The following is a 24,615-nucleotide window of genomic DNA, read 5'->3' on the forward strand; positions in this document are numbered from 1 at the left end:
GCGATGAGCAAGGTGGTGAGCACGGCGATGAGCATGGTGGTGAGCATGGCGATGAGCAAGGTGGTGAGCACGGCGATGAGCATGGTGGTGAGCATGGCGATGAGCAAGGTGGTGAGCACGTTGATGAGCACGGTGATGAGCACGGTGATGAGCAGCGAGCGCACTGCATTGGAGCGACCTCGATGGCCCTCTTGGGATCTCGACGCAGAATTATTGTCATTTATTCCAGGATCGATCATGGGTGGCTGGGCGCTGCCCAGATCACATCGACGGGACGCAAGCCCGAGGCCCACGACACAACAGCTGCAGGCAAAGGCGACCCAGGGCGTTCGCTTCGCGAGTACGGTTGAGTCGCACGGAAGCTTCTTCCTGATTCGGGACCGGATGGCACGGGCAAAGCGACAGTCGAGCGAGGCTTCTCAGCGACGCCAGAGGTTTCAGCGACGATATCGCCGTGCAGCAACCCAGATTCAAGTCGCAGAGGAGATGCAGTTCCAAGAGCGGATCGAGCGAGCGAACGGACGAAAGGCCGGCCAGATCGAGCACGTTGAGCACGCGAAGAGCAGCAAGGGGCCGCAGATCTGAGATGCGGCTGCACCCATCGAGGTAGAGCGCCTTGAGCTGCGACAGAGCCGAGAGGGGCTGGATCGAGGAGACCGAGGTGCATTCGGTCAGTTTGAGCCACTCCAGCGATCCCAGACCAGCAAGAGGGCCCAGTGACTCGATTCGGCAACATTCTTGGAGATTGAGTTGATACAGGGCGCTCAGTGATGCGATCGGCTTGATGCTGGTGAGGAGCGTACAGCCGCCCAGGTCCAGAGACTGGAGTCCGGTCAGCTCTCGCAGAGGTTCGATGGAGACGATTCCCTCGCACTGCAGCAGATCGAGGTTTCGGAGCATCGACAGGCGTGCGACAGGCTCTATGGAAGCGATGCGGACGCATCCTGCGGCGTTCAGGATCCGAAGTTGTGCGAGGCTTTCGAGGCCGGCCAAGGACGCAAGCTTCGGGCATTCGCTACAGTTGAGATCTTGCAGCGAAGTAACGGATCGGAGAGGCCAGAGGGTGGTGATCAAGGAGCAGCCGGCGACACTGAGGGCGACAAGCTCTCGCAGGTCCGACAGAGGGTCAAGGGACGGAAGAAGCGTGCAGTAGTCGAGATTGAGTTTCGTGAGGCGACGCAGGTTCCTCAGTGGTTCGATGCAGGAGATGGACCGGCATCTCTGGAGGTGCAGCTCTCGAAGGCCGGCGAGAGACCGCAGAGGTTCGAGTGACTCGATCTGGGGAGACTGGCTCAGATCCAGATCGCTCAGACTTTGAAGCGCCGCCAGCGGAGAGAGTGAGACGATGCCGATGCACTTGGAGAGGGTCAGATGCTCCAGTGAAGAGAGGGAGCGCACTGGCTCGATCGAGCGGAGTGAGGGGCAGTTTGCGAGGTGCAGGGTCTTGAGGGACGAGAAACCAGCAATGGGTGCGATGCATTCGAGGTTGGCACAGCCGACCAGACGAAGCTCGGTGAGCGGAGGCGCGGCATATGTCGTCAAAGAACTGAAAGCCAGCGACGGCGGCGGGATCGAGACGATCGAGCAGTCTTCCATCGAGGAGGGAGTGTCGGCCTCCAACGGCAACGGATCGGAGGACAGTGGCGAGCCAATGCATGAGGAGGCTGTTGCTGATGGCGACATCGGGTCCGAGATCCCAGATGATATCGGAGAGAGGGGCCAAGCGACATCCATGGGTGACGGAGGGTCAACGGGCGACCGGCAAGGCGTTGCCGAGGGAGTGTCGGCAGCCAGGCTCACCGGCGAAGGCGGGCACGGTGCGCCTGCGACCACGACCCGATGCGAAGACCCAGAGAGCGAGTCCGGGAGTCGATACAGCGGCGAATCCTGTATCCACAGCGTGACCAAGGATTTTGCGAGGCACCCAAACGAAGCGGGCAGCTCGGCGAGCGAGCGAGACTGGATGACCATGGCCGTGGGCCGCCAGAAACAGGTGGTTTCGGGCAGCTGCTTGCAGCCATAGCCGCTGTAGAGACCGTAGTCGCGGAAGTCGTGCAGACCGACGGTGTCGGGAAAGGAGCCGTCAGCCATCCAGTCCCAGAGGAAGGACGAGCCTGACTGAGATCGAGAAGAGGCATGTGGCCAGCGAGCCCAGAGGATACTGCGATGCTCTTGGGCAAGGGCCCTGACGCTGTCCAGCAGCTGTGGATACAGGTGGACATTCTGCCACAGGATCAGCTCGCAAGGGTGCGGGTCAGGACGGGTGCGGTTGAGAAACGAATCGGCGGCAACGATGAGGTGGGCAATCTGATGCGAGGGAATCGATCGAGCAGGAAAGCCAAAGTACTCGCGGAAGAGGATCTTCCAATACATTGGCTGGGAGAGGAGAGCACGGGCATGCCGGGACAGCGAGCACAACTTGGTCCACTCCACCGGGCCAACGTGGTCGATCAGCAGACTGGCCACCACCAGGACCGAGCGGCACTCGACCGACAGAGGCGGGGAAGCAGCGGGTGGGAGCTGGGGGTGCTGGGAGAGCCGCGGGGAGGCCATGGCCGAAGCAGGGAGATGGGGATGGAGCGCTGGCGATGCGCTTTCAGCGGGAATGCCCGTCCAGAAGCAAGACGGAGGTGTGGCCGAGGACGCGGAAAGGGACGAGGGGGTGTGGGCATGATCAGGCTCGAGACCATGGAATGGGCGACGGGGGATGGGCGACGACATTGGGGTGTTTGATCGAGAGAGACATGCAGAGCATGAGAGGGAGGGCCGGATGTCGAATTAAGCTGGCTGGAACTCAGGCGGACTCAGTTGGATGCAGTTGGATGCAGTTTGATGCAGTTGGACGCAGTTGGATGCAGTTTGATGCAGTTTGATGCAGTTGGATGCAGTTGGATGCAGTTGGATGCAGTTGGATGCAGTTGGAGCTCGCTGCCCCGAGTTGCTGCCCCGGCTGCTGCCCCGGGCGAACCAAGCATCAACAGCAACAGCAACAGCAACAGCAACAGCAACAGCAACAGCAACAGCAACAGCAACAGCAACAGCAACAGCAAGGGAAAAGCCCGGCCCCGATTGGCACGATAAGGTCGCTGCGCACAGCAATCTTGGTCACCGGAGCCAATGGGCTGGCGCGAAGGAGCCACGTGACAGCACCAAGAGCGAGGAGCGAGGGCATCTCGGCGGGCATCTCGGCGGGCGACACAGAGCTGCAGCGCCACAGGGCAGCTGGATGCGTGGCGCGGCGCCGGTGCGTCGCACAGCTTGCGCAGCCGGCGGTGGTGGAACACTGGTGGAACACTGGTGGCAGGGCGGTGGCGCAGGAACAGTGGAGCGCGCGGGCGGCGCGGGCAGCGATTGGCTGGCGACGGACCACTGAGAAACCGCGCAGGCCATGGGCGCACAAGCGACGCGCGGCAGTCAGAGTGGGGGCGAAAAGCGAGCGTGGCTCCGGTCACGAGGATTGGGCTGTGCGCAGAGCGAGTGCTGACGGCGACAGTGCCGTTGGCAGCGCTGTTTGCTTGGCGGTGCTGGTGATAGTGGTAACGACAGTGCTGTTGGCGGTGCTGTTGGCAGTGCTCAGTCGGTATCGACTTGGTATCGACTTGATATCGACTTGGTATTGACTTGGTGTCGACTTGGTATCGGCTTAGTGCCAACTTGGTATCGGCTGCTCGTCTTGGCTCTGCCTGCTTGGCTCGCCTCGCGATACCCTTGCTATCACTCGCTACTTGCTGTCACTTGCTATGTGCTAATTGCTGTCACTTGCTATGTGCTAATTGCTATCACTTGCTATGTGCTAACCATCGCTTTCATCGATTCATCTCCTGTCGATGCCGCACTTTATCGATTCATCGCTTGTCGATGCCGCTCTGTCCCTCGCATCGCAGTCCTTGCCCCCCGCGGACAATCCCCAGGCCCGTCCCCCAGTGGTGCTGAGCGCCGCCCGCTCAAAGTCGCTCAGCGGCCCTCGCGGCTCTGGCCTTGCCACGCCCGGCCCTGCTCGGCCTGCTTGTGCGTGTCGCCGCGCCCGGCTTTTGGGGGGGGGGCCATCATCGTATATATACCGAGTCGGCAGATACCCGCCTGGCGCTCCCGTTCGTCCAAAGCTGATCCGCAACCGACCTTCCTCATCCCGACCCATCCCAACTCAACCCAGCCCAGCCGGCCCCGTCTCTGGCCCCATCTCTGGCTCCGTCTCCGGCATCCTCATCCCCTCCGATCTCATTGCTTGTCCGCCTTTGCTGCTGTCCCTCTCCCTCTGTCGCTGTCGCATCCTCCATCGCCTCCCGCTGTCCGTCGCCTCCCGCAATACACTGCGCAACCCAACTTCATCCTGCATCGTCTTCTGTCTGCGGATCATTCCTGCCAGCCTGTCGTTGCCGGTCTATCGTCGCCACAGACCTTTGCCGCACTCTCCTTCTCTCGGTCTGCCCTGGTCCCAGCCCGTCTTGTCCGTCCCTGCCATCCGCCCTCGTCCCGGCTCCAGGATCCCGCCCCACTCTTTCTCGTTTTTTCTGTCCTGGTGCCGCCTCTCTCCCCCCCACCAGCTCGTTGCCGTTTTTCGCCGCCATACTTCAAAGGTAAATCTGCTTGCTGGCTGCGACACCACAATTTTCTGCTCCTGCTCAACTGTTTCCTGGCTTTTGCTGGCTGCGGTTGCCTCCCTCGTCGCCATCCTGTCGAACCGCTCTCCCGCCATGGCTGCTCGAGACAGTGATTGCAAAGAGCAAGAGCAAGAGCAAGAGCACTGACATTCAACAACCCCTGGCGTCAACAAACCCAGTCTTCTCGTCCAGATCCCAGTGACATTGTCCGCGCACTCGCCTGTCCAATCTCTCCACTCGCATCAGTGCCATGTCGACTTCCAGCGTTGATTTGCTCACCGACACCGCTTCCATCCAGTCCATGATGGCTTCGGATCTGCATAGCCCTCGGAGGCGCCTGCAGGCCAAGCCCAAGTTCGAGCGTCGTCCCTCCGATATCGGGCTCATCCGGACGGCCGTCCTCATGAGTCCCATTAAGCCGCTGGTGCACTACGACTACCACGCCGATTCGACCCCCGCCTCTGGCGTCCCCGACGACGACTCGAGCTTGAGCGACAACTCTTCCGACAGCGACTCGGACGACGTCCCCGAGGATGCCAACTCGAGCAACAGCAGCCTGCCTATTGACGACGACGAGGTCGAAGCGTACCTGTCGGTGCTCGCTCTCAAAACCAAGGCATGGAAAGAGGGCTATCGCACCCTCGACCGTAAGGACTCTGCCGTCTCGCAGCTTGCATCGCCATCCTCGATAGAGTGCCCCAAGGTCGTGGTTGTCTCGCCCTCGGAGCCGGCTGCTACTGCCGAAACTGGCTGCTCGCCTTCGCTCTCGTCCCTTTCAAGCCCGGTGCTGACTCCCCTGTCGCGCAAGGTCACCCGTATCGGCGACGACGGCTCGATGCACATCAACTCGCCCTCGCTGTCCAAGGAGTGCTCGTGTCCGCTCTCGCTGCCCTCGGCTACCCTGGACGCTGCCGACCTGCTGGTATCGCCCTCTCTGGCCACGCTGCGGCTCGCCAGCGCCGGTGTGTTTGCCCAGACAAACCCCATGTGCCCAGTCCATGGCCTGGACGAGGCCTCTTCGGATACGGCCGTGCTCTCGATCCTCGAGGAAATGGACCTGATTTTGGCCTCGAGAGAGTTCAAGGTCCGCTTTGCTGCCGATGCCGACCTCGAGACATGCTACTCGTACGAGGACTATGTCGAACGCATGGCCCACATCAAGAAAAAGTCCAAGATTGCATCCATGATCCCGCGCATCTTCACACGCTCGTCGTAGCGCCACAACGGGGAGGAAAGAAATCCCCATCCCCAGCCCCCCTGCTCTCCATGGTCGGCCATGTCAGTCCACATAATCTCCTCCCGCAATCCCACAAACACACACTCATTCCCTTCGCATTATGCTATTTTTTACTTTATTTTACCCAGTCAACCCTGCTTCAGCAGCCAATCCGCGGTCGTCTGCTGAGCAAGTATTGTTTTGATCTCTCGACTCTTGTCTCCCACTCTCTCTCTCTCTCTGATTCCAAGATCAAGCTGGCCAGCTTGAATCCACAGGATCCTCCCCCCTCCGTTCTTTCCACACACTTATTCTCGTGTATATCTTTAACGCCCATCAGCGCTGCTGGTCCAGAACAACGCCGATATCCTGCCTTTCCCTCCTCCTCCGCCCCCAGCCCCAACTGTCCCCCGCGCCGCAAAACACTCGTCCGTCGACCCATTGCACATCCATCCCACTTGCTCGCACAGCCCCGTCACGAATCAACACTCGAACTCCTCCTTCCAACATCCACACCCACCCCCCCTCGTTTCACGCTCACTTCACGCCCACTCACTCACCATGCGGCCCATGCGAGAAATTGCCTCGCTATTGACTGGACATGGCGCTGGCGGGAACATGCCTCCTCTGCCATGATGGATGGCCCACCGAATTGTCTGGATCAACAACAGAAACGAATACCAAGTAACGCCCCTCGGAAAATACAATCAGGACCACCGAGACATCCCCCCCCCTCCCAAGACCCCCCCCTCAGCACTCTTGAAAAAAATAGTCACAATATTCAAACCCCAGAAAACTGTTCCCCAGCTTCGTTTTATGCACAGGATCCACATCGTCGTCGCTGATACCACGGTCACTGTTTAGCGTTCCAAGTTGCCTGAATCCCGAGCCAAAAGCCTCTCACAACAGCGACGGCTTCTCTGGTGGATCTTGGTGAGTCAATGAGCAGGGGGGGGAAGTAGCGGCAACGGCGTGCCAAGACAGGGGGGTTGCCATTGTCGTTGATGTGTTCCTAACCTTAATCGCCTGCTTTGCTCCCCCTCCCCCGATTAACATTCAGCACGCCAACTGAATGACTCGCCCAAGTTTTGACGTCCTAGACCGAGCCCATCGGCCGATCCCGCATTTGCCGTTATTTATTTGATTTTCCTCACCATATTCATTTTATTCTTTTTCTTTTTTTCTTTCCTTTCTTGATTATTATTTTATCTTGTTTGGTGCCTGGATTGTATGGATCGTGGGCGGTGGATTGTTTGGCTTTGGCACAAACTCCATACCCCTCCTTTCATGCTCCTCTTGACTTGGCGTTGTGGAAGGGCTCGCTCAGAGTACCTGACGAATGTTTGACCCCTTGGGCTCGATGCATCATTCATTCTCCGTCGGACACACACTGAATAAGGAGGCAACTTTTCTCAGGCTACGAATGGCAGTGTAGCACCGCATCACAGAATGGTCATGAGCCAGCACACGATGTTTTGAGGCAACACAAAGTATTTGATCAACGACCAAAAATTCGGGGTGTCCCGTTTCTTTCTGGATATTGGAATAACAAGCAGGCCTTCCAAAAAGTGGGAGAGAGAGAAAAGAGTGAAAATAGCAGCAAGAGAGCGTGAGTAAAAAAAAAAAAGTACAGTAACATACACAATATAGAGACGAAGGGGTCCGACGAGGATCGGATGGGTCGGATTTGCGACGGAGGAAAGGGAGGGAGAGAGAGAGAGAGCTCACGAGGCACCCGAGCCGACTGCATTTGCAGATGGGCGACGGTGCTTGAAAAGCATTGGCGCCATACACAGGGATAGAAGGATGGGCGGCCAGCTGAAAGCCGGTCAAATTGGAGCAGGCGAGCATGCGGTAAACGAGGGGAGGGGCTCGACCGAAGCGAGACAGGTGACAGAGCCAGGGCGGCAGCGATAATGACGACGGCAGCGCCGTTGGAGCAGGAGCGGACCGTGGATACGCAGCATGTACACACGCTGCGACTTCCTGCCGCATGTGTCTGTTCTCTGACCGACCTGCGGACGACGAGCGCGGGCCCTGGAGCCAGTCCCTCTCGCAGCGCTCACATCGGCTGGTCAAGGGAGCCAGTGAGCCAGGCCAGATGTTGGCAGCGACTGCTCTACTTCATGAGCAGAGATTGCTGGGGCTTGGTGGGCTCGGCGTGGGGCGGATGGCCCATCGACATTGCACTGCTCTTGGGCTGCATATGCCCTGTCGACAGGGTTTGTCCATTGAGAACGGCTGCCATGGAAGGCAGCGACGCTGTGCTTGCCGAAGCGGATTTGGGCGGAACGCTCGAGAGGCTGGTGCCGAGAGTGCTGGCGTTGGACGCGGGGGTCGTGGGCCGCGAGCCAATGGCCTGGCCCGGCGTCGAGGGCATCGAGCCGAGTGGAGAGGCGCTTGGGCCAGCAAGGCCCAGCCGCGATGTCAGGTTGCTGAAAACCGAAGCCGCCTGTCCATTCATGGGCACGCTTCCGGGGGGAGCACCGCCCGGCATGGCAATGGCCCCCGGCGGGAATCCGCCAAACGGAGCAAGGGCACTCAGCCCGCCGAGCCGCGGAGCAAAGCCAACGTTGTTTGGGCCAAGGATCGGGGGCTTGCCCAGGGCCATGTTGGGCTGGCCGGGGATGCCACCAGAGTTGCTGGTCTGCAGGCCGTTGATGAGTCCGTTTGAGTGGGCGAGGAGGCCGGACAGATCAAGGCGCCCAGGCGGCTGTGGGGCCATGGCAGCCTGGGCGTTGGCCGCCGAGGGAGGACCAAGGAGCGAGATGTGGGCGTGCTCAATGTGGTACTTGAGGCCGTTGAGGTTCTTGTAGCGCTTGCCGCAGTCGGCGATGCTGCTGTAAACGTGGACGGAGCCACAGTTGCCATTGTTAGCGAGTGAAAACGACGCGAGCATAAAGCGGAGCCAGGCAGCGCGACGAGACGCTGGCAAGCGGGCGGTACAGCCAGATAGCAGCAATCGGGCAACGGGGAAATGTGCCGAAAGCAGTCGGGACGCACGCACCATTGGTAAGGCTTGGAGATGATGTGGTTCATCTCCGGATCACCCGTGTCCTCGCAGTGGCCGTGCTGCATGTGGTACTTGAGACCGCCCGGGTTCTTGTATGCCTTGGTGCAGCCAGCAATCTTGCACTTGTGCGGGCGGTCGTCCTTGCTCACCTCCTCATTCTCGATGTCGCTCGAGACGGGCGAGGTCGGGGCTGGGGCAGGAGCAGGAGCAGGGGTCTCGATCGACGGCGCATACTCGGGCATGGGCGCCGTCGTCTGGAAGGGCATGGTTTGGATGGACGAGGAGTCCCCGCCCATCGACGACGACGAGTCCATGCCGGACCCAGGGTTGTGATCATGGAGCTTGACCTCGTAGTGGACCATGGACAGATGCGAGGCATCCGAGAGACCCGAAACGGTTGTCGGTGGCGCCGTTGATGTGGTCGGGGAGGTGCCGGACATTTCAATGTCCTCGACATCGGGGTCGGCAATGTAGGCCGTGGGCCCGTCAAAGGTCGGCGGCAGGAGGGTGGGAGCATCGTCGCAGACCATGTCATCGAAGCGGTTCTTCTTCTGCATCCGCGGGGTGGCCTTGTAGCTCGAGGCCAACCGCTTGCGGTCCGATGGATTAGACTGGCTCGACTGGGTGCTGGAGTCGGCATAGATGGCTGTGGGGTTGATCGATGTCGGGTGGTTCCGATGGGCATGGCGGTTGGACTGTGGCGAGAGCGGATGGCGGTGGTGCCGCGAGAGCGAGGTCGCGAGCGGGTTGGTATGCGTGTGGGTGCTGCTGCTGCTGGCCATGTCCATATCGGCATCATCATCGATCACAAAGGGCAGCTCGTCGTCGTCGGGGTGATATTCCTCTGGCCGCAGGTGGCAGTCCTCGTAGTGCTGTACAAGATCGTGAAGATTCTCCAGATTGAGTCCACAACAGGTGTAGTCTTTACAGTACTTGTCGTGATCGAGGGCAGAGTAGAATGCATCGACGCCGGGCGACTTTGGCGCAAACTGGAAGATCCTGGAAACCAGGCCAGGCCGTTCGTGATGACAAATCCGATCAGGCCATGGGAACGCCACCGGTATGCAGGTGAGTCATGGGTAGCAGCCGCGATGATGCGGCAAGATATCACAAGACGACCAAGAAGAAGCGCAGCGGCAGACAAATGCGAGAAAAGGACGGTCGTGCGCAGCGGATCAACGTGGATGGCACATTGCGAAATGGTGCACGGAGAGACCGCAGGCGACCGAGGGAGACGAGTCAAGCATCAAGCGGACAGTCGGCAGGCAAATGAAGGACGCCGAAATCGGAGTCGAGAACACAAGTGACGCCAAGAAACAAGCAACGGCAACGATACCAGAGCGACAGCCACGACATCGAAGCGACGTCAGAGCGACCGATGGTGGAACCGAGGGGCGATCGATGCGGTGGAACAGCAGGGATGATGATCGGGCGGGGGTGCGGGGAGGCGCAGGAAATCGGCGGGAAACAGGGCAAGAGACAAACGACTCGGTTAGAAAATGTCCGGTTGCAGCGGTCATTGGACCCGCCTGTGGGGCGGCCAGCAGCCAGCAGCCGAGACGAGCAGCCGGCGTCGGGGGATAGTGGCAGGGCGCTTTCCCAGAAGCAACGAGAAGGGCAGCGTCCTGGCGGAGGAGGCCCGTATCCGAACATCGAGCTCAAAGCTCAGACACCGTGGGGGATGCTGGCAGCCCAAAATAGGCGTCTCCTCGCAAGGTCCGACAACCATGCACGTTCTTTCTGGGGACCGAGGAAGCTGGAAAGCATGGAGCGGCGGCGACCGACGAGCCCAAGGCCCAGACTGCACGACAGCTAATCCAGGCCCACTCGTTGGCTGATGGCGAAGGGTATACATGCCAACGGTGGTGGCGACAACGACAACAGCGACGCTACTCACTCTGAAAGAGACCGGGCCGAGTAGCTGCCGTAGAGCGGACGGCCCCAACTTGTGCTCAGCGATTTGCCCAGGGATCCAAAGATGGACATCTTCCGCCGATAGGAAGCGGGTGAGTTGATGGCTGGCGAGTCGCTGCCGTGGCCGGGGCGGGGCGAGACAGAGTACTCATTCTCGGAAGTGTTTAGGATCCTCGGGTGCTGCGAGACGGACGTATGGAAGGCCATTGGGGGAAAGGGGCAGCTGGCTGTCTGGGAACGAGGGAAAGACGGCCGCTGGGAAAGGGCGTGGTGGCTGGAAAATGTGCAATTACAGAGCAGAGGCAAAGGTAGACCAGGTCAAGGATGGCTGCAAGAGGAGACAAGGCGGCAGGCAAGACGAAGGCCAGATAGGCCGACGGCAGGAATCGTTGGCGGGACACGGGTTGGAGGTTGAGACGGGCGGGTGGTGGTCGGAGTCGAAGTTGAGCCGATGGGAAAGTCGAGGTGGGTGCGAGCGAGGAAAGGCAAGAGGAGCAGGACAATGCAATGAGTACAGCGGCAATGGCGACGAGCTGGGCCACCGGGCACATGGGCGGGGGGCAGCAGGGACAGTAGGCGGCGAGGCTGAAGCAGCCAAGAGTTGATTTCAAATGGAATGCAGTGAAGTTGTAGCAGGCGATGCAGCAGGAGAGATGCAGCGAGCAGGTTGGCCTGCCGACCGGGCCGAGACGGGGCCGACAGTAGCACCTACATGGACAGCAGAGCGGGACAGCAGGCGAACAGCAAGAGGACAGGCGGAGGCGCGCACGATCTCGCCGGCAGGGCAATATGTACAGGATCTCGAGCGAGCAAGATGGAGGCAGAGGCGGCCCAGTGCTCCGGAAAGCAGGCAGGCAAACGGCGGGCCGAGAAATCCATCCAAGACTTGACGAAAGAAGCCGCCCGGTTGGTCGTCTCGCGGCGAGCAGCGAGGCCGGCAGCGAGAGCACAGAGCGCAGCACGCGACAGTGGCGCTGGCGAGAAGCGACGCGGAGCGAGGGCGAGGATGCGGCTCGAGCCAACACTTGGCCGGCCGCGTCGTGGCTGGGCTCGCCGGCCTGGGTCCTCTGCGCACGCTTTGTGATGGCTGGGGCAAGGGCGGCCAGCAAAGGGCAGCGCGGCGATTGCCCCAGCGGCAGCGGGGGCGCCTTGGGGGCGGACAAGAGGGCGGGGCAAGGGTGTACAGGGCCGGCTTGTTACGCATGGCTGGGAGAACGGACGGCGGCGCTGTGCCGGACGCAGTCATATGCCGGCTGTGTGCGCGGGGGCGGGGGGCGGCTGTGCGCGAGTGGGATCTGTGCCAGGGGAAGGCAAGGACGGCTGCCTGTATGTGCGCGGAACAGCCGGGCTGTGCTGTAGCTGTTGCTGCAGTGCGGTGGCTGTTGCTGTTGCTGTTGCTGTTGCTGTTGCTGTTGCTGTTGCTGTTGCTGTGCATTGGCGCTGCCACTGCTGTTTCTGTGGCAGCGAGTCGGCTGGATTGAAGCTTGGCTGCCCAAAGAGCCGCCCTCGCTCCAGGGCGACAAGTTCATCCGCCAGCTGATGACGCGGCGTCGTCCCGTGAACGTTCGATGCTGCACTGTTTGCTGTTGGACCCACGCAACTCTGCTCTGCTTCCACAACAGCATCCACCCGACAGACACAACTCTGTTGTCTGTGGCCAACCTTGCCCGGAACCGTGCCGCCGCGCTGGCGCTCTCTCGCTCCCCTCTGGCACCTCAACGGCACAGCCGCTGTGATCTCGCCTCCATCTCGCTGCGCTCTCGCCGTTCAGCCACCGCTGAGGGCACCCTGTCCGTCCAACCCTGTTCTGTGTTGTCCAACCGTTGCCGGCCGCGCCAGCATTCTCCCTTGTCGCGTCGGCTGCTGTGGCTTCCGTTCGGCTCCCGGCGCCTTGTCGCAAGCTCGCACAGAGAGGCATGGGTCTGTCGCTGCCGCAGCGGCGCCTTGGCTCTGGCCGGCTTGTCGCCCACGTTGCTGGCGCGTTGTCAGCTGGCCCGCTTGCCGGGGAAGCCCTTGCGCTGTTCCAATGCGCGGCTTTTGCGGGCGCTGCGCGCGGTGCTGCCCTTTGCTGTGCCGCGCTCTTGCCTCTTTGCACCACGGCGGGCTTGTCTGTCTGCCAGCTGCAGCGCAGGGCTGGTTGCCATGTCGCTCGAGGACGCCCTTCATGGGGGCGGGCCTGGCAGGGCGGACATGCCAGGGCAAGGGTCGCAAGAGGGCTTGTCGGCAGCCCCAAAGGCATTGGAAACATCATTGATATCAGTCATCAGTGATATCAGCGGCATCATCGGCATTGATATCGGTCATCAGCGGCATCATTCTCCCGATCCTTGTCGCTGACCGACTCCATCGATATCGACGAGCGCTCTCAAGTGAGCGGACTGCGTTGTGGGTTTCGAATCGGGCATGGCGAGGGCAACGGCCTGGATGAAGCGACTGCGATCTCCACCATGAATCAACCCAGCCGACAACCAACCAGTTGACTCAACCAACCATTGACACAACTTATCAACAACCCAGCCAACCAACAGCAACCACCACGGCCGAGCCAGAGAAGCGCCCGAGAGAACGATCCGATTCGATTCGACGCGCAGCACTGTTTGCCCCCCACCACCACCAACAGAGCCGCCCACACATGGCCGCCTGCTGATTGGCGGATCGGCAACGGGCGCCCCAAATCAGGCCCCCGATGTTGCACCGCCACGGTCCCGCGCGGCTGTTTGCGCGTCGCGCGTGTGCGGCCAGGGCTTCGTGCGCCACTGGCTGCTGCAGTTTGTGTGGGCTGTGTCCCACGTGGACCGCAGATCCGCCGCTGATGCAGTCGCACAGTGCAACTTTGGCACCAGCAGCAGCACCAGCAGCACCAGCAGCACCAGCAGCACCAGCAGCACCAGCAGCAGTCACAGTCGACTGGGCTCTGCTGGCAAACAGTCCAATGGGGAGCTGCTGTGCAATCCAGCCGGCTTGCCAATCACGCTCCCCGCTCGCAGCCGCCACAGAGACTGTGGCAACTCTCTTGCCTGCCCCGCGTCCGCGCTTCTCCATTGCCTCTTTCGGATCGCGCGCCACATCGCGCTCGCGTTCTGCAGAACCCTCTGTTTGTCCTTCCCTTCCTTCCTGTGCTGCCCTGCCGTTACTCCCCACCTCGTCTTTAAACCCAAGACCCAACCCCGCTCTTGCCTCTTGCCCTGTTCCTTCTCGTCCAAACCGCCTCTTGTCTCGCCCTCTGGCAGCGCCAAACACTTTCCCTCTGTCTCTCCTGTCTCCTCCTGCTATCGCCTCTCCAGACATCATGAAGTTCGCTGCCACCACTGCCGTCGTTCTGGCCGCTGCCTCCGCCTCCGTCCTCGCCCAGACCACCTGCGATATGGTCAGCTTCAACGGCTGCCTCACCAGCGTCCAGCAGTTCGAGACCAGCACATGCGAGCCTCTTGCTCCCAAGAACCAGACCCTGTACAAGGATTGCCTCTGCTACTACCAGTCCAACCTCAAGTGAGTATGCTGGACGATCTCGTCCGGACGAGCGTCTGCAGGCCGCCTTTGCATGCCACTTTCCCTGAGCCTTGCCTCGCTCGCTGTGGGAAGATAGCCTGTGCTTTTGCGACCAACACGACGGCGCTGGGCTCTTCTGGCTCCCACGGCCGCTTTTGCTGCGGCTGTGGATACCACGTCTATCGTCTTGGCTTGCTCCACATCGAAGCCGTCCTGGATATCAGCCAACATCAGCCGCTTCGCCTGGACACCCGAGGCCCTGTGTACTCATTCGGGCAGCCAGAATCTCCGGCGCTCTGTTGTGTCTCTGTTTCATCTGGCACCGTTGTGGCATGCCCTTGACGCTGGAATAGCTGTCGGCATATCGAGATCTCGCAACTGATCCGCATCGCTCATCCACCGTATCAACCGCTTTTCGGCTCGGCTCTGTAGGAACTGCTATCTCCTCTGCCCCAACGACGCCAACCTCACCGCTACTCTCCAGGGCAGCGTCAACCCCGCAATCATCAGCGCTTGCACCGCTGCCGGTCTCCCCACTGACGGAAAGCTCCCCAACCCCGCTCCCTGGGTCACCGTCACTTCTTCCTCGGCTGCTCCCTCCTCGACCGGTGCTCCCGCCTCCAGCTCGAGCGCTGCTGCCTCCCCCGCTGCCTCCACCAAGTCCAGCGCCGGATCGATGCTCTCGGGCTCTGTCTTTGGCGCCGTCATTGCCTCGTTGGCCGCCATTGCTGCCATGTAAACGCCCACTCCTTCCCCATCCTCTCTCACCCTCAGCCCACGATCCTCCTATCCGTCGGTCTCGGCATTTTCCTCCACTCGACCATCCATCGATACACACAGCTCCCCCTCCCTCTGAGATACAAGAACCATAGAAGCCACCCGATCATTAGCCTGGAGTTTTCGCCCTTTTTTTTTATTTTATTCTATCTTTTTTTCCATTCGTTACCTAAATATAGCTCGCTCCTCCATTCACGGCATTTGCGAAAACGGCGATCGGTCTACCCATCGCTTGGTGTACCACGGGAGACGATCCTCTGTCGGTGCACTGCATCCGATCGAGTCCATGCCCATGCATGCATTGTCGTGTTCTTGCACACATTCTCCTCTCCACGATTCCGGATGATGCCTGTGCCCGACCGCCCTCGACCTCTGCATCGCTCTGGGATCAGCTGCGGCCCGCCGCCCGTCGTCCATGGCACCCCGATACGGCATACGTTGACCCATATCTGTTGATCTGATGCTGCTGCTGCCCCGGCATCACCGTTCGGCTGTTGGATCGCGCTCCCAAAACCTGCAGCCAGCCATCCCACAGCCATGCTTTGGCCAGCCATCCCGCAGCCAGCCACATCCGGGGCAGCGTCACGTGTGCACGGCCGTTTTTTTTCACTTTTTGCATGGAGCAGACATCCCCGATCGCCGTGGATGCGTTCAGAGCCGATCGTGATCGCTGGGCTTGGACGACTGCTCATCGCAAGCTTTCCTTCTCAACGAGGCCATCCTCGAATTCGCCACTCTTCGCCGCGATCTCCTTTCCCCCTCGCCTTCAAACCACTGCAATGAGTCTGCACGCCCTCCGAACGAAGCTCTCAGCTCTGGGTAATAGATTCGCGCATCCTCTCCCCTCCCCCAAATTTCGTTGGATAGATGCGCTGCTTGCGTATCCTGGATTCAAGTCCCGCTGTTTGTCTCTGTTATTGACGATCCAAGCGGATAGTGGGGCGCTGTGTCTCGACGGCCGACGGCCGACGGATCGCCGGTCCATGGTTGCGCCGATGCGACGACCTGGGCTCTGATCGGATTCTGTGTGCTCACGCTTTTGCTCATTTGCTCCTGCTGCACCAGCACCCCGAGTCTCTGGATCAAGGTAGTTAGTGCCGAAAAAGAAACCCTCGCAGCGAATGGATGGAGTCTCGTGTCGAGTGGCCATTCGATCCGCAGCAATCTTTCGGGCATTTCGCAAACTCGGTGACCTTGAGTCCCATCGTGGTCAATGCATCAGACGTGGAGGATCGAGAGCGCAGGCACTCGAGTCATACACCTATCGCTTCTTGAACCGTTCCCCCCATATGGCTCCGTCAGGGTCGGCATTGGGAGCGCTCTCAGGTTCCTTCATCACTCCAGACACCTGGGTTAACGATTTGACTTGCTCTCATCCTTGCCATCGCCACCACTGCCCTCGGTCTTCTCCAGTGCCGCTGTGGGATATTCGTCGCGATTCAGCTCCACGACCGCAACAAAGGATTTCTCCGTCGACGACGTTCGGTTCGTCCCGCCGTTCGAGGGCGAGCGAGTCGAGCCCGTCAAGCCCGACTCCTCCCGTCCGCAGGTCTACAGCCGGATAAAGAAGGAGCTGGCTACTCTGGATCTCAACAGCACCGTCTACGAACGAAGCAAGGACCACATCGAGTCGCTCTGGAGGGCCAAGGAGGCTTTGAACGAGCCCAGCCTTCCTCGGGTCCGTGGACGTGCCGAAGAGGTCTACGGTGACTTCCTGGAGCGCCTGAAAGCCGATGGAGGTGATAAGGTGGGTCCGAGTCCACATTGCTGGCCAGACTCTGCCGGGCAAGGGTGTGCAATCAAAATGCCTCCCCCCCCCGCGCCAGAACCACCGGGATGCGACGGATCGTTTGCTGCAAGCTGGATGGCCTCGATACAGCTACAGTCGCGATGTGTTCCGGATGCAGTGACGCCGCCCTTCCTTCCAGTATTTCCAATCATCGCGCAATTCTGATATGGTATCCTCTCGTCGCTTCAATGCAATCATGCGTTTCCCACGATGTCATTCTGTGTTCAGGTGTTCACCTTCCGACGAAACTATCTCCATGTCGAGTACACTCGCTTCATTCCTCTCTGCGACGACGTCAAAGGCCTTACACTCAACCAGGCCCTCCTCCAGATCGAGTGGTACCGCAAACCGATCACCCGCAAGATGAAGGAGTGCATCACCGAAGCCATTGTCCTCGCCAAAGAACAGGGATATGATCTGAACAAAACCTACATCGGTGAGTCTGCAAATACACACCCTCAACTCCCGCTAGCTTGCCCCATCCTAGTCGTTGTCGTTATCATTTGTGACTTGCTGGCCATCTGCACTCGATTCGGGCATATCCCCATGCCTGAGCCCTGTTTCTAACGACGATATGGACGGGTGACGTCATGCCCTCATTCTTCTTGTCCCCCCTCCCAGCCGAGGCCTACGTCAAGCCCGAGGCCGTTCTCTCTGAGAAACTGACCAAGAACTTTATCCGAGGCCGCGGTCGCTATGGCTCTACGCCGCACATTGTCAGCTCGATTCTGCAGCTGACCCTTCAGGAGCGCGAAAAGCCCTTCAAGAAGCGACTGGACGATCCGCTCGAGTTCATCCGTGAGCGACTGCGTGAGCGACAGCAGGCCTACATTGTCGATGCCGAACAGGTCTATCAAACTGTCCGTGCCAAGCGGCCTATCAAGCCCGTGTACTGCTGAGCTTTCCCTGTCCTTCCACTCCCAACTACCACTCCCCACCCCTTCATCTTTCGTCCGCATCGATTCTTTCTGCAGGGACCACTTGACAATGGCTGTGTAATAGGAAGAAAGAAAAGCCATATGTGCTGTGTCAACGTTCCTGACCTCCGAGCTGGCTCTCCGTGGGACTGTGCCTCGACACGGTCATTTCGGACTGTGCAGCCCGGGTACTAAATATTGGACATGCTGATCGGAGAGCAGTACCGCCGTGCAGCAGTGTGGAAATCAAGGGTGCTGTGTTTGGTTTCATGATGTGCGATAGATAGGCGTCGGTTCAATATCCAGAAACAAGCAGCACTCCCATCGCGAAACAGAGTCCCATTTCGCTGTAGTTACACAGCAAACGACCATGAGCGGTGTGTCTGTGCCGCCGGTGTATCCCCCGTCTCTGCGGATGCATGTCCAATACGTTCCTTGGGCTTCGCGAGCGGCTCCAACGCACGACTCGCGCCGATAATGCCGCTTGAGTTCGCTCTACTATGCTGCTGTACGTTTATATTCAATCGACCGGGGATCAGGACCATATGCCAATGTTCTTGAGATTGGAGACGGCCCAGTGTAGACGCTGGTCAGTGGCTTTACTGTAACAGTCGATCGCAGCGTCAACGTCCTTGACGTAGTTGAGGGCAACCCCGCTCTCATTGCAGCGGTAAACACCAACTATCCGCCGTGCATGCGAGCCGTCCAAGTCGGCCGACTTGCTGTACCAGCGGAAAGCCTTTGAGTGATCGAGTTTGACCCCATGCCAAAGCGATGACATTGCCCAAGCTAATACTGGCTGACGCTGTGGCCATCGTTGGCGAGTCGCTCGAAGGTATCGACCGCCCTCGCCTGGTCCTGGGCGATCCCGAAACTACTGAAAAGTCACGGCCATGAGCAACTTGCACAATGCTTTGTGCTCCGATCCCGGCTGGCACAGTTTGGAGAGCACGGAGAGTGCGGAGAGTGGATATTGATGGATACCGTTTTGATTCGGCTCTCCCACGGGAAGCACTTGCCTTGACGGGAAGCACTTGCCTTGACGGGATTTGCTTGTCTTGACGGGATGCGCCTGCCCCGTGTCCCCCACCACCAGCCGATCCTTTGCCATTGTCATTGCCATCGCGCATGTCTCTGAATGTGCCTCATATCAACCGGTCTGAGCAGCCGCCACCGGGAGTCACTTGATAACGTCCGCGAGTTTCGCATTCCCACAGGGATGTCGCGCCATCGCACTGCAGATAGGAACGATGGAGCTGCCACACCTCGGGCCCACTCGGCTCTGATTGTTCGTCCAGCCCGATGGAAGGATAAATAGTGCGATTTCGCTCGACAGGAATGCTCGGGGACGTCTGGTGCGTATTTCCCAAGTTCCAGGTCAAGTCAAGCCAAGCCAAGCCTGGTTGCGTTCTCTCCTGGCGTCGCCGCTCCGTTCTTTAGGTGAACGGGATGAGGATAAGTATTCTTGTCAAAACCGTGGGTTCTTTGCCAAATCCAAAATGTCTAGCCCAGAGCTTCCCACAGCTTGCTTCTCGGAGGTCAGTTCGTTGGAGGTACTTTGGTTGGTATTGTGTTTGCTGACCGTTCTGATCCGCGGCCAGTCTCATGTCGGCGAGAGAGCAAGGCATGTCAGTAAGTATTCCATGCTCGCGCTCTGCCGGGAGTCGACAATGTGTGGAGCCGTGACCCGGCAGGAAAAGAACCTGCTTTGGCTTTGGCATGCCAAGTGGTGCCTTCTGGACTGGTGGTTGGAGCAGAAAGAGCCTCGATCTCGGGGCAGCCACCACACCATCACTGTGACTGAGCAGGCAGAGTTCCCCCCCCTGTCTCGGGGTGCGCGAGACATCGTCGGGCTTGACCTTGACCTTGACCAGGGGAGCGGTCCATCTTGTCAGTTGCTCCTTCCTTATTCTCACATGTCCCCGGCTGTGCTTCAGTGCGAATATTCTCTCCGGGTCAGCGACTCCCCCCCCCGCGAAGGGGTTGATCTTGGGCTGATCCCGCGCCTCCTCGGAAGCCAAGCCGCCTCCCCCGCTGATCCGATCGAGGGACACCAACCTCCCTTGCGGAAGCGCCAGCCGCCGCAAGCAACACCAACCTCCTTTGCGATCTGCGGGGATGCTGCTGCTTCTGCAAGCGCGACGCACCGGCTGACACCGGCGACTGGCCGCCTGACCGGTCTTGGTCTGGTGCAAGCCGGGTTTGCGCGGGATCACAACAGCGACCACAGCGGAACGGCTTGTTGCACGATCCGGAGTGCGCTTGGCCGCGAGGTGGCACTTTGCGCGCAGATCTGTACTCGGCGCTGGTGCCGTGCAAGCGCCTTTCCGCCGGGCGAGCCATCGTTGCACAGGCCGCGTTGGCGTGGAAGGTGACACAGGCCCAGCCCGACAGCCCACCCGGGAGGTGCCACCGCAGGGCGACACAAAGACGGTGGGGGCGCTGGCTGCTCCTGGTGCGGTCGTGCTTGGCCTTGCCGGGCCCTTGCTGGGCGAGGCACGCTCATTGGACAGCAAGAGATGGTGCGACCGGGCTGGCAAACAATGCGATCGGCTCGGAGCGCCACCCTTCTTGGGAGGGGTCAGATGGCTGCGCAGAAGCAAGGTCGCGCCACCCGAGGCTTGTCGCCGAAGCTGCGTGGCCCGCGGACACAGCGCATCAGGGCGGCTCGACTGGTGACACGCCCCCGGGATGGGCCGCGCAACGCGCTTGGGCTGTGGGTCGGACGGCGCATCCTTCAGGTCAACAGGGGCACCCCCGCGACAAGCCTCCGCGCTTCTGACAAGAGGGAGAAGAAGGGGGGCAAATTTGCAGACAACCAGGCAAACCACAGCAAGCCGGCGACGATCATATGCTGGGCAGAAACAAGAGCAGTGTCCCACAGCCGGACCACTCTGGTCAGTCAACAGCAAACATGTGTCCTGGATTGCGTCGCAAATCGCGACTTGAATTGCGTCTTGGCCTTGCCGGCGATGCAATCAACCAGCCGAAATGAGCGTGTTGTTGGAGGGAAATGACCGAGTGCGGCGAAACCACTGCCGATGGCCAGACCGAGACGCAGTCACATGCAAACAGACGGAGGGCCTGGCTGGTGCTGTGGCCATATGAAAGGGCCGACCGACAGATTGGCCGACAGACAGACATGCAGACAGACAGGCAGAGAGATAGGCAGAGAGATAACGGTCGCTGTCGATCCAGCTCACCCTTGCTCCAGCTCAGAGCCCACTCCACAGTGCCCGCTCCACAGTGCCCACTCCACACTGTGCCCAGCGCAGACCCCGCCCGCGCCAGAGGGGGCGCTGCCGCGAGAGGCGCCGGCCTGACGCGCCACCCGAGTGTCGCACGGCGCGGCCGCGCCTGGGTGGATCGGCCCCGTGCGGTCCGCGCGTCGCCCCGCCTTGCTGCCCCGCCCCCCATGACAACCGGCGCCGTCAGCTGACAGCCTTCTCTCTTCCCGTCCAACACACAATCTCTGGCCCCTTGCCCCGCGCGCCTTGTCCGCCAGCCTTCCTTTCCGTTTCTCTCTGTTCCCGTTCCCCTCACACCCTTCGCCGTGCCCCCCGTGTGCCGCCTCCGTTGGCGTGCCCCCCTCTCGTTGGGCATCGCCAGGCGCCGTCTATAAGTACTCCCCCCCCCGCGGCCCCCCTCTTCTCTCGCCACCTCACCTCTTCCCATCCCCCGCGCTGGCAACCATGACTGAGGCCACCAAGAAGGAGCACCACCACACCACTCCCAAGCTCGACACCGAGGAGAAGGAGATCCTTGGTATCACTACCATCGACTCTGACGATGTCGAGCAGCTGGACGCCCACAGCGCCTATGCCCAGATCAGCGCCGTCGTCCCCACCACCGACGACCCGTCCGTGCCCTGCTTCACCGTCCGTGCCATGTTCCTGGCCATCCTCTTCTGTGTCATCACCTCGGCCGTCAACGTCATTCTGTCCTTCCGTACCAACGCCTTCACCGTCCCTGCCTACGTCGCTGTGGTAAGTATCCCTGTCGGTGCTGCGGGAGAAAGGGACTGTTTGTCCGCGCTCCACTCCTGCCCTCTCCCCACGATTCCATGGCCGGCTGTCCATGTGGCCGCCCTTCTGCCTCCTCCTGATTGAGCCCGTCGGACCCATCCTCGCTGTCGTCACACGAGCCCTAACACCCCCTTCCTTTCTGCCCTCCCACGCTCCAGATCATCTCGTACCCCATCGGTATCTTCTTTGCCAAGGTCCTCCCCGATGTCCGCTTCAAGCTCTTTGGCGTCGAGAACTCGCTCAACCCCGGCCCCTTCTCCATCAAGGAGCACGTCCTGATTTACATCATGTCCAACGCCGGTACTCCCTACGGTATTGACAACGTCGTCGGCCAGGTTTCTCCCCTCTACCTCAACGACACCTCCATCCAGATCTGGCAGTCGATGCTCTGGATTCTTGCCACCCAGTGCCTCGGTCTCGGCCTCGCTGGTATGGCCCGTGAGTTCCTGATCAAGCCCGCCGCCATGTACTGGCCCGGCAACATGGGTATCCTTGCCATGTTCGCCTCCTTCCACGACGAGACCCAGAAGTCCGCCGACTCCACCTCCAAGTACAAGACTTCCCGTTTCAAGTTCTTCTGGATCGCTTTCACTTGCGTTCTCGTCTGGTACTTTGTCCCTGGCTTCATCGCCCCCGCTCTCCAGGCCATCTCCCTCCTCTGCTTCTTCAACTCTGACCCCAACAGCCTCGTCGATATCTTCGGCTCGGCCACCAACGGCGTTGGTATCCTGGCCCTCACCCTCGACTGGTCCCAGTTCAACGGCTTCGTCTCGCCCATGACCGCTCCCTTCTGGGCCAACTGCGTCGTCATCATTGGCTTCATCATCTGGTCGTGGATCATTGTCCCTATCGCCTACGTCAACAACGTCTGGGACGGCAAGTACGTCGGCTGCAAGCACCCCGGACCCAACGGCTGTGGTTTCCTCAATGGCAACGGTCTCTTCAACGGCTCTGCTCTTGGCCAGCGCCTCAGCGGCCGCATCCTCCTTGACCCCACCACCTTTGACCTTGATCCCGTCAAGTATGCCACCGCCGCTCCCGTCCATCTCGGCATGTCCTTCATCTTTGTCTACGCCACTTCCTTCATCTCCATCACCTCCTCCATCACCCACGTCGCCCTCTGGTACGGCAAGGACATTGTCCGCCAGGCCCGTGTTGCCCTCAACCAGCTCAAGGAGGATGCCGAGCACCAGGACATCCACAACAAGCTCATGGCTGCCTACCCCGAAGTCAGCAACTGGGTCTACCTCGGCATCTTCCTGTCCTCCACCGTCCTGATGCTCCTCGTCGGTGCCTTCACTCCCTACAGAATCCAGTGGTGGGGTGTCCTCTTTGCCGTTGCCCTCGGTGTCGTCTTCGTTATTCCCCTCACCACCATCACTGCCCTCTCTGGCCAGTACATTGGCCTCAACGTCCTGACCGAGTTCATCATGGGTCTCCTCGTCCCCGGTGATATGATTCCCGTCATGTCCTTCAAGTCGCTCGGCTACAACACCATGATCCAGGCCCAGACCCTCCTCAACGATCTCAAGATCGGCCACTACATGAAGGTTCCTCCCCGCGCCATGGTTGCTGGTCAGGTCATCGGCGCCATCCTCTCTGCCCTGGTTTGCGTCCCCGTCGCCACCTCCTTCACTCTCTCGCCCCTCGTCGGTAAGGGTAACTGGCAGGCTGCCGGCTACGGTGTCTTCTACTCTGCCGGTACGATTTGGGGAGCCATCGCCCCTGCCCGCTTCTTCGGCAACGGCGCTCTCTACCACGACATCCTCTGGGCCTTCCCCGTTGGCCTCGTCGCCCCCATCCTCCCCTGGCTCGGAAACAAGATCTACAAGCACCCCTACTGGCACTTGGTCAACGTTCCCATCCTTGTCTCGTGGATCGGTCCCCAGAGTGGCAACCAGGTCCTCGTCGTCGTTCCCTTCATCGTTGCCTTCGTCTCCCAGTACTACCTCTTCCGCTACAAGAACGAGTGGTGGAAAAAGTACAACTTTGTCCTGTCCGTCGCTCTCGACTCTGGTGTCGGTATCGGTGCTACCCTCCTTGGTGTCCTCCAGCTGCTCTTCCTCCAGACCGATGAAGATGGCAACCCCATTGGTGGTTTCCTGATGCCCAACTGGCTCCTCAACCCCGCTGCCAACCTTGACTTCTACTGCTTCGGCACCGACTACATGGGTAACCCCCTCAGCAAGTAAAAGGTACCGACGAGAAAGTCATCGGTTGTGTGTGGAATCGAGCCCGCTCATTGTGCGGAGCAAAATACTCGTTCCCCTCTTTTTGCTCTTCTATGGATGGTCTCCTTTCCTGTCCCTGCTGATTCTCAATCCCCCCTCTCCTTCCCTGCTCTCGTTGATCTGTGTGCATCTCTATGCCGTTGCTCGCTGAAATGCTTAGTCCCTCCCCCCCCCTTCCTGAATGGGATTTCTATATTGTCTCTTGCTCAAGCTATGTCTGGTTCGGACCGCCGACACTAAAAAAAAAGGATCGGATCCCTCCGCTCAACAAATGCGGCTGTTTCGATACTGTCGTGGTGTTCTTGTGTCTCTGCCGAGCTTGTAAAAAAAACTACTCCTTTTCAAACATTCGTCTCTGCGTCCCTCGGTGTGTGTGGTTGAGTGTGTCGGCAACTTGGCTTCCTGCAGTGAGTCGGCTTTGCACCAGCGCACCATCAGCAGCGCATTCTGAAATGCAAGAGCGGACTCCAATCTCGGTAGCTCCACATCAACCACCGTCCGTTGTTAGCTTGCCAGGACAACAGCTTCGCCTCTGGTGGATGGCCCCAGAAAGAGCGACAACCTTGGTCCAGACAGAGCTCCCCGTTTCGTTTCGCACGATCCCACCCGCAACCAGCGAGCCGCCAGTCCACGAAACCAGGGT

At 60.0% G+C, this 24,615-nt stretch overlaps 8 protein-coding genes across 8 annotated transcripts; 5 read left to right on the forward strand and 3 right to left on the reverse strand.

Annotated features, from left to right (window-relative positions):
• Positions 1 to 200: 200 nt before the first annotated feature.
• Positions 201 to 2,848, reverse strand: BJ171DRAFT_503938 (uncharacterized protein). Its single transcript, XM_053110911.1, has one exon. The coding sequence runs from the start codon at positions 2,719 to 2,721 to the stop codon at positions 262 to 264; it is 2,460 nt and encodes an 819-aa protein (XP_052966958.1). The 5' UTR covers positions 2,722 to 2,848; the 3' UTR covers positions 201 to 261.
• Positions 2,849 to 4,503: 1,655 nt separating this feature from the next.
• Positions 4,504 to 5,897, forward strand: BJ171DRAFT_91004 (uncharacterized protein). Its single transcript, XM_053115987.1, has 2 exons — positions 4,504 to 4,577; positions 4,781 to 5,897. Exon 2 carries the CDS (start codon positions 4,852 to 4,854, stop codon positions 5,815 to 5,817), a length of 966 nt encoding a protein of 321 aa, XP_052966959.1. The 5' UTR covers positions 4,504 to 4,577; positions 4,781 to 4,851; the 3' UTR covers positions 5,818 to 5,897.
• Positions 5,898 to 7,936: 2,039 nt separating this feature from the next.
• On the reverse strand, positions 7,937 to 10,951 carry BJ171DRAFT_474711 (uncharacterized protein; the record flags this gene model as incomplete). The annotated part of the gene is made up of 3 exons (XM_053108754.1): positions 7,937 to 8,657; positions 8,825 to 9,829; positions 10,728 to 10,951. 3 exons carry the CDS (start codon positions 10,949 to 10,951, stop codon positions 7,937 to 7,939), a joined length of 1,950 nt encoding a protein of 649 aa, XP_052966960.1.
• A 2,939-nt stretch (positions 10,952 to 13,890) lies between these two features.
• Positions 13,891 to 15,210, forward strand: BJ171DRAFT_503943 (uncharacterized protein). Its single transcript, XM_053110912.1, has 2 exons — positions 13,891 to 14,233; positions 14,666 to 15,210. The coding sequence occupies exons 1-2, from the start codon at positions 14,034 to 14,036 to the stop codon at positions 14,970 to 14,972; spliced, it is 507 nt and encodes a 168-aa protein (XP_052966961.1). The 5' UTR covers positions 13,891 to 14,033; the 3' UTR covers positions 14,973 to 15,210.
• Positions 15,211 to 15,659: 449 nt separating this feature from the next.
• BJ171DRAFT_503945 (uncharacterized protein) lies at positions 15,660 to 18,068 on the forward strand. The gene is made up of 5 exons (XM_053110913.1): positions 15,660 to 15,829; positions 16,076 to 16,097; positions 16,424 to 16,757; positions 17,028 to 17,235; positions 17,421 to 18,068. The coding sequence occupies exons 1-5, from the start codon at positions 15,790 to 15,792 to the stop codon at positions 17,696 to 17,698; spliced, it is 882 nt and encodes a 293-aa protein (XP_052966962.1). The 5' UTR covers positions 15,660 to 15,789; the 3' UTR covers positions 17,699 to 18,068.
• A 183-nt stretch (positions 18,069 to 18,251) lies between these two features.
• BJ171DRAFT_474714 (uncharacterized protein) lies at positions 18,252 to 18,827 on the reverse strand (the record flags this gene model as incomplete). Its single annotated transcript, XM_053108755.1, has 3 exons — positions 18,252 to 18,455; positions 18,521 to 18,590; positions 18,625 to 18,827. The coding sequence occupies 3 exons, from the start codon at positions 18,825 to 18,827 to the stop codon at positions 18,252 to 18,254; spliced, it is 477 nt and encodes a 158-aa protein (XP_052966963.1).
• Positions 18,828 to 19,215: 388 nt separating this feature from the next.
• On the forward strand, positions 19,216 to 20,498 carry BJ171DRAFT_474715 (uncharacterized protein; the record flags this gene model as incomplete). Its single annotated transcript, XM_053108756.1, has 4 exons — positions 19,216 to 19,254; positions 19,318 to 19,348; positions 19,697 to 19,972; positions 20,008 to 20,498. The coding sequence occupies 4 exons, from the start codon at positions 19,216 to 19,218 to the stop codon at positions 20,496 to 20,498; spliced, it is 837 nt and encodes a 278-aa protein (XP_052966964.1).
• Positions 20,499 to 21,408: 910 nt separating this feature from the next.
• BJ171DRAFT_423889 (OPT oligopeptide transporter protein-domain-containing protein) lies at positions 21,409 to 23,933 on the forward strand (the record flags this gene model as incomplete). The annotated part of the gene is made up of 2 exons (XM_053107632.1): positions 21,409 to 21,702; positions 21,900 to 23,933. The coding sequence occupies 2 exons, from the start codon at positions 21,409 to 21,411 to the stop codon at positions 23,931 to 23,933; spliced, it is 2,328 nt and encodes a 775-aa protein (XP_052966965.1).
• Positions 23,934 to 24,615: the final 682 nt, after the last annotated feature.

The sequence above is a fragment of the Polychytrium aggregatum genome (assembly GCF_025602895.1).
Source record: "Polychytrium aggregatum strain JEL109 chromosome Unknown BJ171scaffold_17, whole genome shotgun sequence".
NCBI classification, from domain to species: Eukaryota; Fungi; Chytridiomycota; class Chytridiomycetes; order Polychytriales; genus Polychytrium; species Polychytrium aggregatum.

What these genes read in the sequence shown, in the direction of transcription:
- BJ171DRAFT_503938 (XM_053110911.1), bottom strand. Translation starts at nt 2,721, where the DNA reads ATGTCGTCGCCCATCCCCCGTCGCCCATTCCATGGTCTCGAGCCTGAT.
- BJ171DRAFT_91004 (XM_053115987.1), top strand. Translation starts at nt 4,852, where the DNA reads ATGTCGACTTCCAGCGTTGATTTGCTCACCGACACCGCTTCCATCCAG.
- BJ171DRAFT_503943 (XM_053110912.1), top strand. Translation starts at nt 14,034, where the DNA reads ATGAAGTTCGCTGCCACCACTGCCGTCGTTCTGGCCGCTGCCTCCGCC. An exon ending in TACTACCAGTCCAACCTCAA is followed by an intron (nt 14,234 to 14,665) that starts GTGAGTATGCTG and finishes TCGGCTCTGTAG; the next exon opens with GAACTGCTATCTCCTCTGCC.
- BJ171DRAFT_503945 (XM_053110913.1), top strand. Translation starts at nt 15,790, where the DNA reads ATGAGTCTGCACGCCCTCCGAACGAAGCTCTCAGCTCTGG. An exon ending in AACGAAGCTCTCAGCTCTGG is followed by an intron (nt 15,830 to 16,075) that starts GTAATAGATTCG and finishes CTGCTGCACCAG; the next exon opens with CACCCCGAGTCTCTGGATCA. An exon ending in CCCCGAGTCTCTGGATCAAG is followed by an intron (nt 16,098 to 16,423) that starts GTAGTTAGTGCC and finishes GGTCTTCTCCAG; the next exon opens with TGCCGCTGTGGGATATTCGT.